This window comes from Ornithodoros turicata, chromosome 2 (genome assembly GCF_037126465.1).
Source record: "Ornithodoros turicata isolate Travis chromosome 2, ASM3712646v1, whole genome shotgun sequence".
Lineage (NCBI taxonomy): Eukaryota > Metazoa > Arthropoda > Arachnida > Ixodida > Argasidae > Ornithodoros > Ornithodoros turicata.
This window is the reverse complement of record NC_088202.1, coordinates 128,705,236-128,718,296: the sequence shown is the minus strand read 5'-3', so window position 1 is coordinate 128,718,296 and position 13,061 is coordinate 128,705,236. Positions and strand designations below refer to the sequence as shown.

Below are 13,061 nucleotides of genomic sequence, written 5' to 3'. Positions count from 1 at the left end.
TCGTCTCGACTGTGTCAGTTGTTCTTCCTCAATTTCTGCTCATGTCCGTATCTTGACTAAACATGGGGGGGGGGATATGTTTATTAAGAAAAAAGAAAGGAAAGGTTAGCCAGGCAAAGAGCCGGCTTGCTATTCCGAAAATAAAGGAAAGAAAGGGGGAAGGGGAAAACGAAAAAGAAAAGGAAGGAGAAAGAGAAAACAAAAAGGGGAATCAAAAAAAGGAAAGGAAGGAAAAAGAAAAAGGGGGTAAGGGGAATCGAAACAGATGAAGGAAAGAAAAACAAAAAGCAACAAAAAGAAAGGAAAGGGAAAGAAAACAAGAAACAAAAAGAAAGGAAAAGAAAAGAGAAACAAAAAGAAAGGAAAACACTAAACATGGCTATAATGTTATTCTTATCCCGTTCTACCATACTCTGCGTTCAGGTTGTGTTGCCATGTACTGAAGGGCAGTTGATCTGTTCTTGAAGAGTCAATATGCGACCACGAAAGATAATGGTTAATATTTTTTTTATCGCCCCAGCTGAAACTTGCACACTAACATTCTAATTACTCCAGTTGGGTTATCACGAGTATAAGAAACTATAGCATTCTGAAATACACTGTATACTGACAGCAACCGTCAATGATCTCGTTCGAAATATCGGCGGCTTCTGTCCTGAGGCAACTCCCTTCCTACATCTCTACCGGTTCGCTGGATTTCTACCCATCTATGTTGTAACTTGTGAGTCATAATATCTTCCTGAGATTCCGTAACGCATGCGTGCTAAATGTAGCACGGTTACATAATTTAACTCGTTACGTGCGTTGCAATGCATTACCTCCTCCGTGAGGTTGAGGGCATCTAATTTGTCCAGAATGTAAGTCAAGTGACCGTCGAATTCGTAGAGAGCTCTACGTCGCTCCCTGCTTCCCGGTCCGTGGAGTCGACCTGGAACAATAAACAGAAGTCACAAGTACTTGATTGGACTCTGGGTATTTTCGATGGGACCGTTTACGTAAACTAAACCGAGAGTAAATGCAGGAGTCGTCTTTCAGACGAGACATAAGATCATGCCCTTGCTGCGGTTTATTTTTCTCGAACGTAGCGACATTCTTATGCGACATGAATTCATCGCAGTATACAAATACAGGGTGTCCCAGCTAAATGCGAACCTATTTTTCGAAAAAAAAAACGAAAAGAAAACGAAAGTTGTTCCTTCACGGATTTCTTTTTTTTTTCTTTTTTTTGCGGATGATATATTGAAGGGATTTTTGTTCTGAAGACTGCTCCGGTATCAGGTGAACGAAGGGACCAGGCGTTCTCATTGGGACAACTTCCTAGCTTTTATAACTAAAAGTTAATTATTGATATATTGCAATTGATTTCATCTCGGAAAAAGTGATATATATATTTTTAAAAAATATGTTCGCATTTAGCTGGGACACCCTGTATATGACATACTACAAAACAAAACAAGATAATAAAATACTCGCCGCAGCCCTAGTGGGAATAAATTACCGAATTTACTAACTGGAATACGCAAACTGCCTGCAACTGGTCTAGCAAACGTTACCAACCGTAATGTCCGACGAGTCCGTAGTGCATCATGGCCAAGCTGAGCTCGTCCGTGCCGAACACTTCCAGCACCTCATTGACCTTGTTGCGAAAGTCTTCGTCAATAGATGTACGCTGGTCTGGATTGTTGTGGGGATACGGGATGCATATCGCGGGGCGTGTTTCGTTGAATGCCACTCCGCAGCCGGGCCACCAGTAGACAGCCGATCGAAGTCCACGGCGTTCGGCCGCGATCCAAATGGGTTCAGCGCGGTCCCACCAATAAGGCATCGCTGCACGGCTATGAGGTAAACCCAAGAAGACCGATTGGTGTTCTTCATCAAACATGTAGTCTGCTATGACACCGTGAGACTCCGAATAGAGACCTAATAGAGGAAGAAGACGGAAAAGGTCACTTTTCTTGTACAGGCTTATTTCCACTGTAGAAGTTCGAACATTTAGCACACCCAGTTGCTGCGGTATCTACAACACGTGTGCAAATCTATTAATTGTCCAATTCACAACAAAAATTATTCAGTATTTTCTTCGTAGACTTCTATTGGAGAAAATCCATGGTGATATTGCTGCAATGAAAGTGTCATTGTGTGGTAGTCGGTGTCCAATTCTCTATACAGGGTGTCCCAGGAAACGTGTAATTTAAATTATAAGAAAAAAAAAAAAAAAAAAACTACGCCACCTAGAAACATGCGGTCAACGGCATGTTCTTACTAGGTTTTGGGACCTCCTGATGTGAATGCCATTTAACTTAATGTCAATTTTTGCGAACTGAACTCGAAAATTTGGCAAGTAAAGGTCGCGTATTTACCCAACTAATGTAAAGCGCGTGCCGAATGTACTCCAGTTTATGATAATTGACGCGTATATTGAGGAGCTATCCAATCGAAAAAAAAAAAAAAAAATAGCCGTACTTTATGCGTTTCGCAGCGCAAATGGCATAGCGCTCGACGACTTTTTGCCCGACCTCGTTGTCAGTCCGACGAAAGGAGGTTGCTAAACTCAGCTCGTTGGTGGCAGCCAAGGTCGTGCTGAAGACTGGGAGGTGGTGGGTTCGAATCCCACCACCGGCTATGCTGAGGTTTTCCCTGGGTTTTGCGAAGACTTTCCAGACGAATGTCGGCGCACTTACCCCTGAAGTCTGCCCAGGACGCATACTAACCCCATGTCCCCCTCTCCTTATTGCTGTCCTTCCTCCATCTGTCCACATCTATACGCCGTTCATAGCCACAATTGCTTCGTGGCGCTAACACGAAAACAGAAAAAGAAAAAAAGTCGCCAAATTTTGATTTGTGAATGAGCCCAAACCAGAACTGCACACTTCACGAGCGCAGAAACGTCATGACCTCCATCTTATCCAGGCCAGAAAACGGCCCATCTGGCCATCAGATCAGCGCCTACTCCAATCAGTTCAATCGCTGCAAGGTCTCGCTTTTCTCAGAAATTAATTAATGAACGAGTTAGTTAATGCATTTTAGGTAATTAGTCGTCCAGTAGTTACATGCGCTTTCCGGTAGGATATCCGCTTGGCCGTATAACCCACCCAGGTAAGGGTAACGGTAATGGTAACGGAAACAGAAACGGTATATTACCGAAATTAGAGATGGTAACGATAACGGAAACGAAAACGCATACCACTGTCCTCCATTACCGGAAATAGAAGCGGAAACGAAAATTATCGTCCGGTATTGAATTCGGGGAATGGCTACTACTGTTGTGCGATGACATTTCAGTGACTTTTCATTTAATTTTTGTATTTTAATGATTCCATTCCCTGCAATGCTCTAAATACTACCCGACAGCATGGAAAGAAAGCGCAATATTGAATATTGAGGGTGCATCACTTGCTTATACCTACTCGTGACATTACCTACCTACATGACATCAAGACATGAGAAATACACAACATAGACTCCACGCACTCTACTCCACCACGGCACGAGAATAACAGCATATGATTTTTTATTTTTATTTTATTTGTTACTTTCTTCTTTTCACCGTGACTCTATGGCAGTATTGTTTATACTGAGAGCGTCTGCCTCTTAATGCGACATTGGTTGAAGGTTACGCCCATCTTGGGTTGCTGGACTCAAGAGTGACTGTAGACATGTTCATACACTTCGTTAAAAATCTTGCAAGATTTGCGCATCCCAACGACGTAAAATTACTTGCGTAGTGTGTACGCCTGACACCGAAGTAGCACTTGGGCAAAGCAGGTTGCTGATAGAGCCGGACGGGCTGTCCTCCCGCGGCTCTACAACAGCCGTTCCATTACCGCAAACAGTAACGGAAACTTAACGAAATTAAAAGCTCGTATCAGAAACGGATAACGGAAACGAAAATATAGCAGTAACGAACATGAAAACGGTAACGAAAATACGTCCGTTATCCTTCCCTGAACCCGCCAGTGTAAACCGCATCTAGGTAGCTCTCATAGTTTTATTATGGAAATTATGTCAATGATAAAAAAAAAAAAACGCCCCGCATAACGATAATTGGGAGTAGATGTAACGTGAGTATGTCTACGTCTGTGTGACTACATGCTGCACGTGCCGCACCTTATACGGACTGAGCTACCGAGCCCTGAATGCTCTTGTTAACACGTTGCAGTTAGGGTTGCCACCTTTCGGAGTGAAAAATACCGGCTGAGGGAGAGGAGGTGGAATAGAGGGAAAGGAGGAAAGGCTCGCGGGAAAGGGAAAGTGGGTGAGGAACGTTCTAGCTGGCTCGACACAACCACCAACAGCTTTGCACAACCACTGCTCTTGTACCCTCCGAACACAAGACGTAATGAATAACAATGATAATAATAATAACAATGACTAATAATAATAATGAATAACTAAGAAAACGACTGGTGACTGCGGAGTTTGGTCTGTGCTCCAGATTTATTCAAGCTGCAGTGGAATGAAGGTCTTGAGCCACAAATACCGGCAAAAGGCTACCGGTATCACCTTCCTACCGGCAACCGGCAGAGGAAGCAAATAACCGGCCGTGCCGGTATAATACCGGCCTGGTGGCAACCCTAGTTGCAGTAGCTACATTTTCATTACTGCCCGTGAAAGAATCGCCTCCCTCTTTTACTTTGAGTGACGTGCAGTTCCTCCTCTTGTACCCACGATGCAACCAGTTTCAAAATGGGGTAGAGTATTGCCCCTGGCGATGAAACTCCCCCTTCACCATCATTAAATAAAGTTCAAAGTGTGTCAATCATCATTGTCTTGGTCGCACATTCTTGCAATGTTCGCCAAAGCGTGGTAACCCATGCTCACGTTACGGCGAAACCGAAACCATTCCTTTTTCTTCCTTGTTTAAAAAGCTGTGATACTCTGCTGGATGAAATTATTTTGCATTCGTCATTCGTCGCGTAACTTATACAGTCGAACACAACTCTCCTATCAGAATCATATTTTAAGAGCTCCATTCTGTCCGAATGTTGTGTGTTGAGCTAAGATTGTACACAGGAGTGAGGCAAGCAAGCTTGTGCACCGGCCTTGTGGGCGGCATATCCTTCGGGTACACGGAGAAACAGAAAACACATACACGAAGAATGATTTACGGAAAAGCGCAACTTGCGCTTCTTCATCTCCTGCGTGCCCTTCTGAAAGGCCCGATGTTTCCCAGAAAGGCTCCATATTCGGGGTCTTCTCCGTTCCTGTGTACTGGCTCGGAGTGCGTTGCTCCCATGTGTCAAGTTGCGCGATCCAGATGCTGAGCAGAACTGTTTTCACGGTTCGTCGCAGAAGTGACATTTTCATGAAGAGCTTTCTGACGTATTACTTGACGGACACGCACAAGCATGCGCGGATATTTTAGTCATGTACGTATCTGCGCATGTGCAGCCGAACAGAGTGGTTCCCTAGAAATCGCCTAAGACAACGGGCAGAATACATGTCGCAAAATACAAGAAAATATAATTAATCGTATAATCGAATAATAAGGAAGTTTTGCCATATAATTATACAACTTCAGGACTGTTTAATAAGCATAATATTATCTCCATCCATCATATGTACCGATATAAGCTATCATTGACCCATAGAAAAGCGACTCCTGAAAATAACACACTCTTCTTTGAGATAGCTAATCTGTCACGACTTGGTTACACATATTTTCAGCGCCACCCGCTAACTTGGACAATACCAAAACGTAGAACAACATATGGTGAACAAAGGCGACAACATAGACTCCCTACCTTGCTGAATAATGTCGACATAGACCTACTGAAGCCCTCCAAGAGAATGGTTCGCGTATACTTCTCCAGTTAAAGCTAAAATTATTTGCTGCATGCTGCCTTGCTGATGTGCTATGTATTTCTAAGAATAATTGTGTTATCATGATACCAGTTGTCTGTGCCGCTACTGTATGGGAGCAGATGCCTCGTCAAGTCACGGACAGTGACTTTTTGTGTCTGCTTCCAATTACTTACAATATATTATTGTTATTATTATAATATAATTGTACCGCTTAACCGTAGCTATATATCTAGGAATGAAACACTTCTGGCTACCTTGATATTATTCTTGCTTGCTAATTGCTATATTAATGTATTACAGATATTAAAAAGACAAGGATGTGAACAGGAGTGCCAAGAACCCGACGGTGAGTAGTTCAGGGCAAAGTAAGAACGGTTAGGAGCATCTGTTTATTAGTAACAAGACCCCCATTCACGAGTCTGCACTGCTTCAGATACAGCTATAACATCATATGGTATATACGTACCCGGTGTTTCACATATGTACAGCGAAAATAAATTAATAAATCCCCCACCCCAATAATTCGGAAACGGCTGCCGCTGCCGAAGAACTTTTCTTTCGGTCATCACCTTTGGGACATCGGCCAGGGCCTGACCTTTCTATGCGACTATTAATCAAATAAAAATTCTAACTTTTAAACTTCACTTCGGAAGCTTTCGGCACCTGTGCCGTAACGATCGAGACCTTAACCAAAAATATTCAAGAAAAAAATCGCTACCCATAGTGATTCTTTCGTGTAATTAGTTGGTTTCGGTTTGCCTATTTCTGGCGCGGAGTAGCGCAGCGTGCACACAGTGCGCTCTTTCGCTCAGCTATCCAGCTCTCAATTACGTGTTCATCTGCCTGGTTCGTCATCAAATAAAATTGTTGTTGTTGGTCCACACATGGGTGTGGTGGAAGATACCAAGAGATGCCTCGATGTTCCTCCTTCCTTCTTTATCTGACTTGTACAGCTTGGGACAAATGTTCACGGAACACCGGGGTGTCGCATTTCTCCATTGTAGCGACATCCTAGCAGAAAACTGTAGCGGACACACATACTGATGAATCAAATAGCCTGTCACCCGTTTCTTATTCGATCTCTTCCTCATATCTACCAGGGGACCGCTCCAATGGAGGAATACGCCAGTGTCGTGTTCCGTAAACTTTTGTCCCAAACTGTACAAAGCGCTCGCGGTGCAATCGTCGTCGTCACGATAAAAGCAAACGACATCTGTGAGCGCTGTGTACCAGTCGGGTAGGGAAGGAGAAGGCTCTGGAGGAGGGAATACCTAACTATTTCTTGCAGCTGGTCGTTATCTTCCGTCAAGCCCGTGTATGAACCTATGTATATCCGAGCGAGAGACCGTATTGCTGCGCTACTCCGCGCAAGAAATATATATATATATATATATATATATATATATATATATATATATATATAAACAATTATTACTCGAAAAAATCACTAACTGTCGACGCGGTTTTTTGTTTCTGGAATATCTTCGCTGAAGGTCTGGATCGCCACGGTACAGGTGCTGGAAGTATCCCAAGTAAAACTACAATGTTAGGACTTCTATATAATTTATGAGCGCATGCAAATGAGCCATTCACTGTTCAGCTCTTGGTGCAAACAAAGTTTTTCAATAGCGTCAACCATTCCTGAATTATTCAACTGGGGGATTTTCGTGAAACACCAGGTACCGATGTATGACGTGAAAAACGCTAATGGTCAGTCCTGGAGAAGTCGGAGATTGCGTGTGGATTCCTTCTGTATTACATTTCATAGCTCTAGGATTGCATAACTAACGACCTCCTTAACTTTTGCTACACTTTAGCTTCCGACTGGCCGAAGCTTACAACGCTGCTTTTCTCTTTTTCGCTTGCAATCGAGACACTTAGCTGATCACACGGATGACTGATTACAGTGCACGTCAGCCATTATAGTTGAGAGTAAATCTACCTCGGTAAAAGTGACCAATTTTATGAGCCCGTAAAAAGAGGCCACTGAACGTGATTAGGGAGCCCGACGCGGGTTGTTGCTAATTCTGTTAAAAGCTCCGACGCCGCAGAGAAGGAGATCACTGCCACACACACACGCAAAAGGTGCTCCGGCAATGTGCTTGAAGTGAGCCGTGTAATGACTGGTAGAGTTCCCGACTTGAACAACAGAATATTGGACTGCAAGGGTCAAAAGACGCGCGAAGTTACATAGCAACCTAAGGTTATTGAAGATAGTTGCTTTTATGCCTTCCTCTCTTCTACTGTCACTGTGACATGGTCCACAGTGAGAGGTACGCAATCGATTGGCGCAAACCCACGAATTTCGGACGTTTGTATTGTCTTCGCACATGCCACCCTTTGATATCTCTCTGTGAGCACAACACACTGTGTGGGCACCGCTATGGAAAGCAACTGTGGAGAAGATACCTGGTGAATAAATTGACTCCTATAAGGGAGACCTCTGTACCTGTCCAGATCCATCGACGCACAGCCCAGAACCACAGCTTACAACCACTGCCTTAGAACCGCAGCAAGTGATAGAAACCTTTTTTTTTTTTTAGTTTTCCCTTTTCTCATTGCCTCACACTAGGTAAAAAGCGCCGAATCTCTTCGAGATCCCATAAGTAGGAAAGGAAAACAAGGGCTGTGGTACAACGTAAACAACGGGAATTAGCCGAGGCAGGCTACCATTTAAGGACACACACGAACCCGTAAGCTTTCAACGCCCAAAAGGGAAAGCTCCACACGCTCAAATTAATAAAAACTCAGGAAAAGGTGCTAGCGGCAGGATTCGAACCTGAGCCTTCTGATTTTCGAAATCAGAAGGCTCGAATCCTGGCGTCGGCACCTTTTTCCCAGAGTTGTTTGATTTAGTTCCCACGTTCTTTGGATAAGCAACCGCTATATCGCACACGTTCCAACTTTCAGAACTCTTATCTCTTCCCACTCCCCAAACGAACTCCTTCAGTCCAACCCCGGAACCATCATCGCCGCTTCCCCAGATAGAAAACACCATTAAGGCTTTCCCGTGGCAGTGCTATCACGCCGCTGTAGCCGCAACCGATTTGAGAGCACACCGCATGCCAGCCATCCAGCCCGCGCGGCTGTGCTGCGCTCATAAATTATGCCATTTCTTCTTTTTTTTTTTTTCCCATGGAAAACACTCGAGGCCCGATTCGCATCCCGGTTATCTCGTCCCCATTCCGCTTACTTTACTTCCACTCATGGACCGTTCCATTGGTTGGACGCGCAACACAAGGAGCTGTCGATGCTTCCTCGCCGCTGTAGTGGCGCCACGTCCCTCCTTGGAATCAATTTGTAGTTTTTTGGGTTTTTTTTTTTTTTCGTTCAGCGGCCGACCGAGTGACCCATTTGCGTCTTCGAAACGATTGGTGGAACGGGGTTGTTCCTCCTCTTTGGGAAATGCACTTGGAGGCTGTCCCGCGCGAACACACTTCTTTGAGGCTTTCCCATAATTTCAATTACGCATACGGGTAGTCGTTCGGAGCGGGAAGTGACATTAGCGAGCCGAGCGCGCTTGCAGTGGGAGGCTGGATGATTATGATTGCACGGTAGTTCTCCCATTGTCGTTAGAGGTTGTTTGTAAGGGCATTTTTCTTTATTCCAAGAATGGACCTTGGACGACACGGATATTATTTGGTTCTATAGTGGAACTACAATGTCCGCCAAGTCTTGGAAACGGATGCATAAAAACGAGCAGAACCTGAAGCGCCAAGCCCTTTCGGTTTTTACGCATCAATCGATTTTTGGAAGGAAATCATTCACTAGCAGACGCACAAAACGAGAAAGGATGGAGGAGAAGAAGGTATGAAAGTCAAGGGATCGAAGCTCTGAACAAGGTTTTTGTGCAATATCAATATCCTCCGTTTCAGCGCATTCATCGACCATATATCGGACATCGCGTTGGAAAGTCTGTACCGAACGTCGAAGCAGACACGAGCATATGTTTCTGATATTTCTCCTCAATGTTTCTTTCCCTTCGAAATAGAACACGGGAGGCCGAACACAAAAGCGGTGCAGTGGAGCAACATCCTTCATTATACACCTCTCGTCTGTAGTTGCAGGATATATTTCTTCAGTACACGATGTCTCTGTGACTGCACGAAATAAATTCGAAAAAGAAAAGAAAATATGACATATATTTATAACATATCTGAGTATTATAAGGTTAGCAATACACGCTATGCAAGTAGGTCAGCTGTCTGCGCAGTTCCCCTGTTTCTCTCTCTCTCCCCTATTGACAATGGAGCGACCTCATTGGTCTCTCTCCCAAATGAGCGGGTAGCATTTCAAGGTTGATGCGTTGATGGTTTCTTTTTGTGCAGAACGTGCACTGCGCTTCTGTGGTCTCATGCTGGTCTACGAATATCTCCTCATTACTTCCTTGTGATTGGACACACTCTTTTTATCACGTGCTTTTCCATATTTTACCCTCTCCCCTGCGCAGAGACAATAAATTGTCGTAGTGTATTACCGCAATACGCAATGCATGTAGGTCAGCTGTATGCGCAGCTCTCCAGTTTTCCTCTTTATTCTATTGAACGTGGAGTGACCTCACTGGTCCCTTTCCCACATAGGGGGTAACATAACATTATAAGGTGGGGTGTACGTGTTTCTTTCTTTTTTTTTTGTGAACCCATGCGAATATACGAATACTGTACCCCCTTATCGCTGCCTTAAAGGGGTTGTGGCAGGTTATCCCAGCTTATCTCAGATAAACTTAAGAGGGCATACCAGCTCCCTCTCCCCACATACATTCTGTATGACGCATATTTGAAGCTTTTTCTCCGTAACCAGCGGTCAGATTTTTACGCGAGTGGTCTTATTGGGAAGGGGACGACAAGATCTATAACACGTGGGGCTCGGAATTTTGCAATTGTTCTCCGTTATTTTATGATCAAAGTTTGGAGGGTATCCACAAGAAGCCTAAGGCATGTTCTAGAATCCGAGCCCTACACGCCCCAGATCTTGTCGTCCTCTTTCTAACGATGGCACAGGTATCAAAATTTGACCGTTGATTGCTGAGTAAAAGCATCAAATCGCGCGCCATAGAGATTGCACGTGGGAGAAGGAGTTGATATTCCCTCTTAAATGCGGTTCTTTGCACCGATGTGAACCTGCACAGAAAGTTTCATAGCGAAAGAGAAAATAAAAGCGGAGAAAATGGGCACCGCGAATACCGAAACTCATGCGGCTCTGACGTCACAGACCTCACCGCCGCCAGTGAGGCAGCGCACGTGAAGTCACGTGCTTGCGGCTGCCAATGGGAGTGGACGCAACTCTGAGATCTGTGACGTCTGCACGTTGCTCGGAAGTGTTTTCGAGGGCTTGTATCTCGCTAAGTACGACACGTAGAAGAACAATTCTTTTTTCCTCTGTATTCTAGAATGCAGTACAATGCGTCTATGATGTAATGAACCGCATCTATGAAAGTGTCCCAAACCCTTTAATGAACAAACACCTCCTCACGTGGTTTCTCGAAACTTTGTCCTCACCCGTGCGCAGAGCCAAACAGTCGTAACGTATACAAACGAGTCAACATTTCTTTCTGCAGGTTTCATATACCGCGATAACGCCTGAAACCAGCTAGTGGCCAGAAGATATAATTCTTCATTGCATAATCTGCGTCTGTAGTTGCAGGCTTTTTCTCCAGCACACGATGTCTCTGCGATTGCATAAAATCAATTTAAAAAAAGAAAAGGAGAGAGAAGCCTTGCTCCGAGTACTCAGAGATAACTCACGAGGTGTATCCCCGCCGGAGGAGAATATGTAGGTCGCACATTGAGTGCGCGGGGGCATGCGAAAAAGCAGATGGGGAAGCCGACACACGTGTTTTGACGACGCGAATATTTTAAGTGTTTGCCTTAAAAGCATGCAAATGTGCTCTAAGTAGATCGTCTCCGTTTCGCAACATGATCACTGTACGAGCACAGTTTGAAGGATGCAGGCATACTACGTTGCGGCTCGAACCACAGTCGACTTTAGATTTGTGTGCTGAGTTGACCCGTACAAGAAAAGGAGTAAAGTGGGGAGTAATTGCAGCTTCTAGTCCCCTAGATTGCAATTACTCCCTATTTTAGTCCCCTAACCCCGACATTTACTCCCCAGGGCTGCAAATTGTCACTGAACTTGGCAAATGGTCTTCTAAATGCAACAGTCTACGTCAATATGTGCTCTTGGTCAATTTGGTGGCATAAGGCTGCATAACTCAGCCAACTTAGCAATTTTCCACCCACACAGAGTAAGAAACAGTTAGCGACGCTTTCTTCGTAAATTCTGCCCTATGTATGTCGCAAGATTTGATATCACTCGATATATCACTGTTGACGGTTTGATTGAAAGTATTTTCATGCATGGACACGAATTATGTACCTGGGACTCTTTGAACAGAGCGTGAAATGTAGTCTCCCCACTCTGTGACATTCATTTACTCCCGAAAGGGACAATTTTTTTTGTGGCAATGCATCTAGTCCCCAAAAGGAGTAAAATGACTCCCTTTTTTTAGAGTGTAGGAGTTGACTTGTTCCAAAGTTTTGCATTCGGAACTATCGCTTAGCTGTACTGGTTATCGTAGACTGAAGGTCAGCAATACTGTCGGCAATACAAACGAGTGCTGACATTTCTTTCTGCAGAAATCAAACAACTCAGGGAAAAAAGTAGGTTTGCTACCATGTGTATGGGGTTATTCACATGACGTCAGCAGGAGAGTGCCACTATCGCTAGCAGGTTTGCCGCCATAATGTCGGTCCTCAGGATAAGGCTGTACAGAACCTCACCCACATCGCATTCACCCTACATTTATACCCCTGTCACACGGCACTTTCAATGCGGATTGAATCCGATCCGCATCGGGTTTCTCAAGAGCGTTCGGTGCGCGATGCTGCTATACATCATCCAACTCAATGCGTATTGAAAGGTTAGCTTGTCGACAGGCGGCGCTAACAGCCTCGAGGCAAAAAAGTCGAGGATAACCGCATCCGCATTGTGGTGTTTACAAAGCCTTCACGGGGGACGCGCTGTCGAGAGTGGTCGAGATTAAACAAATTAGCAAACGCAGTCGCCACTCATACCTAGACTAAATCCCTAACCGTGAAATTCCATGGGGCTTGTATAGGAACATTTGCAAATTAGCGTAATGTTTTTGTTGACTACTACAAAAATTTGCTGAGTTCGAGGATGCCAATGACGGTCTTCAATCCGTCTCGAGAATTTCAATCCCGTTTAAGAAACTGGATCGCGTTAAGCAGGATCGG

At 44.5% G+C, this 13,061-nt stretch overlaps 1 protein-coding gene and 1 long non-coding RNA gene across 2 annotated transcripts in view; one reads left to right on the top strand and one right to left on the bottom strand.

The window, feature by feature from the left end:
- Positions 1–13,061, top strand: part of LOC135386094 (uncharacterized) — a 69,154-nt gene that overhangs the window by 18,895 nt on the left and 37,198 nt on the right. Inside the window, exon 2 of the long non-coding RNA XR_010420594.1 lies at positions 6,106–6,151. This is a non-coding gene — a long non-coding RNA (uncharacterized LOC135386094). The remainder of the gene's footprint in view (positions 1–6,105; positions 6,152–13,061) is intronic.
- LOC135386093 (glycerophosphocholine cholinephosphodiesterase ENPP6-like) overlaps positions 1–13,061 on the bottom strand; it is a 48,870-nt gene that overhangs the window by 10,206 nt on the left and 25,603 nt on the right. The window contains exons 2-3 of the mRNA XM_064615822.1: positions 1,558–1,920; positions 819–928 (exon numbers count right to left, since the gene is read on the bottom strand). Coding sequence (XP_064471892.1) covers positions 819–928; positions 1,558–1,920 — 473 coding nt within the window. The remainder of the gene's footprint in view (positions 1–818; positions 929–1,557; positions 1,921–13,061) is intronic.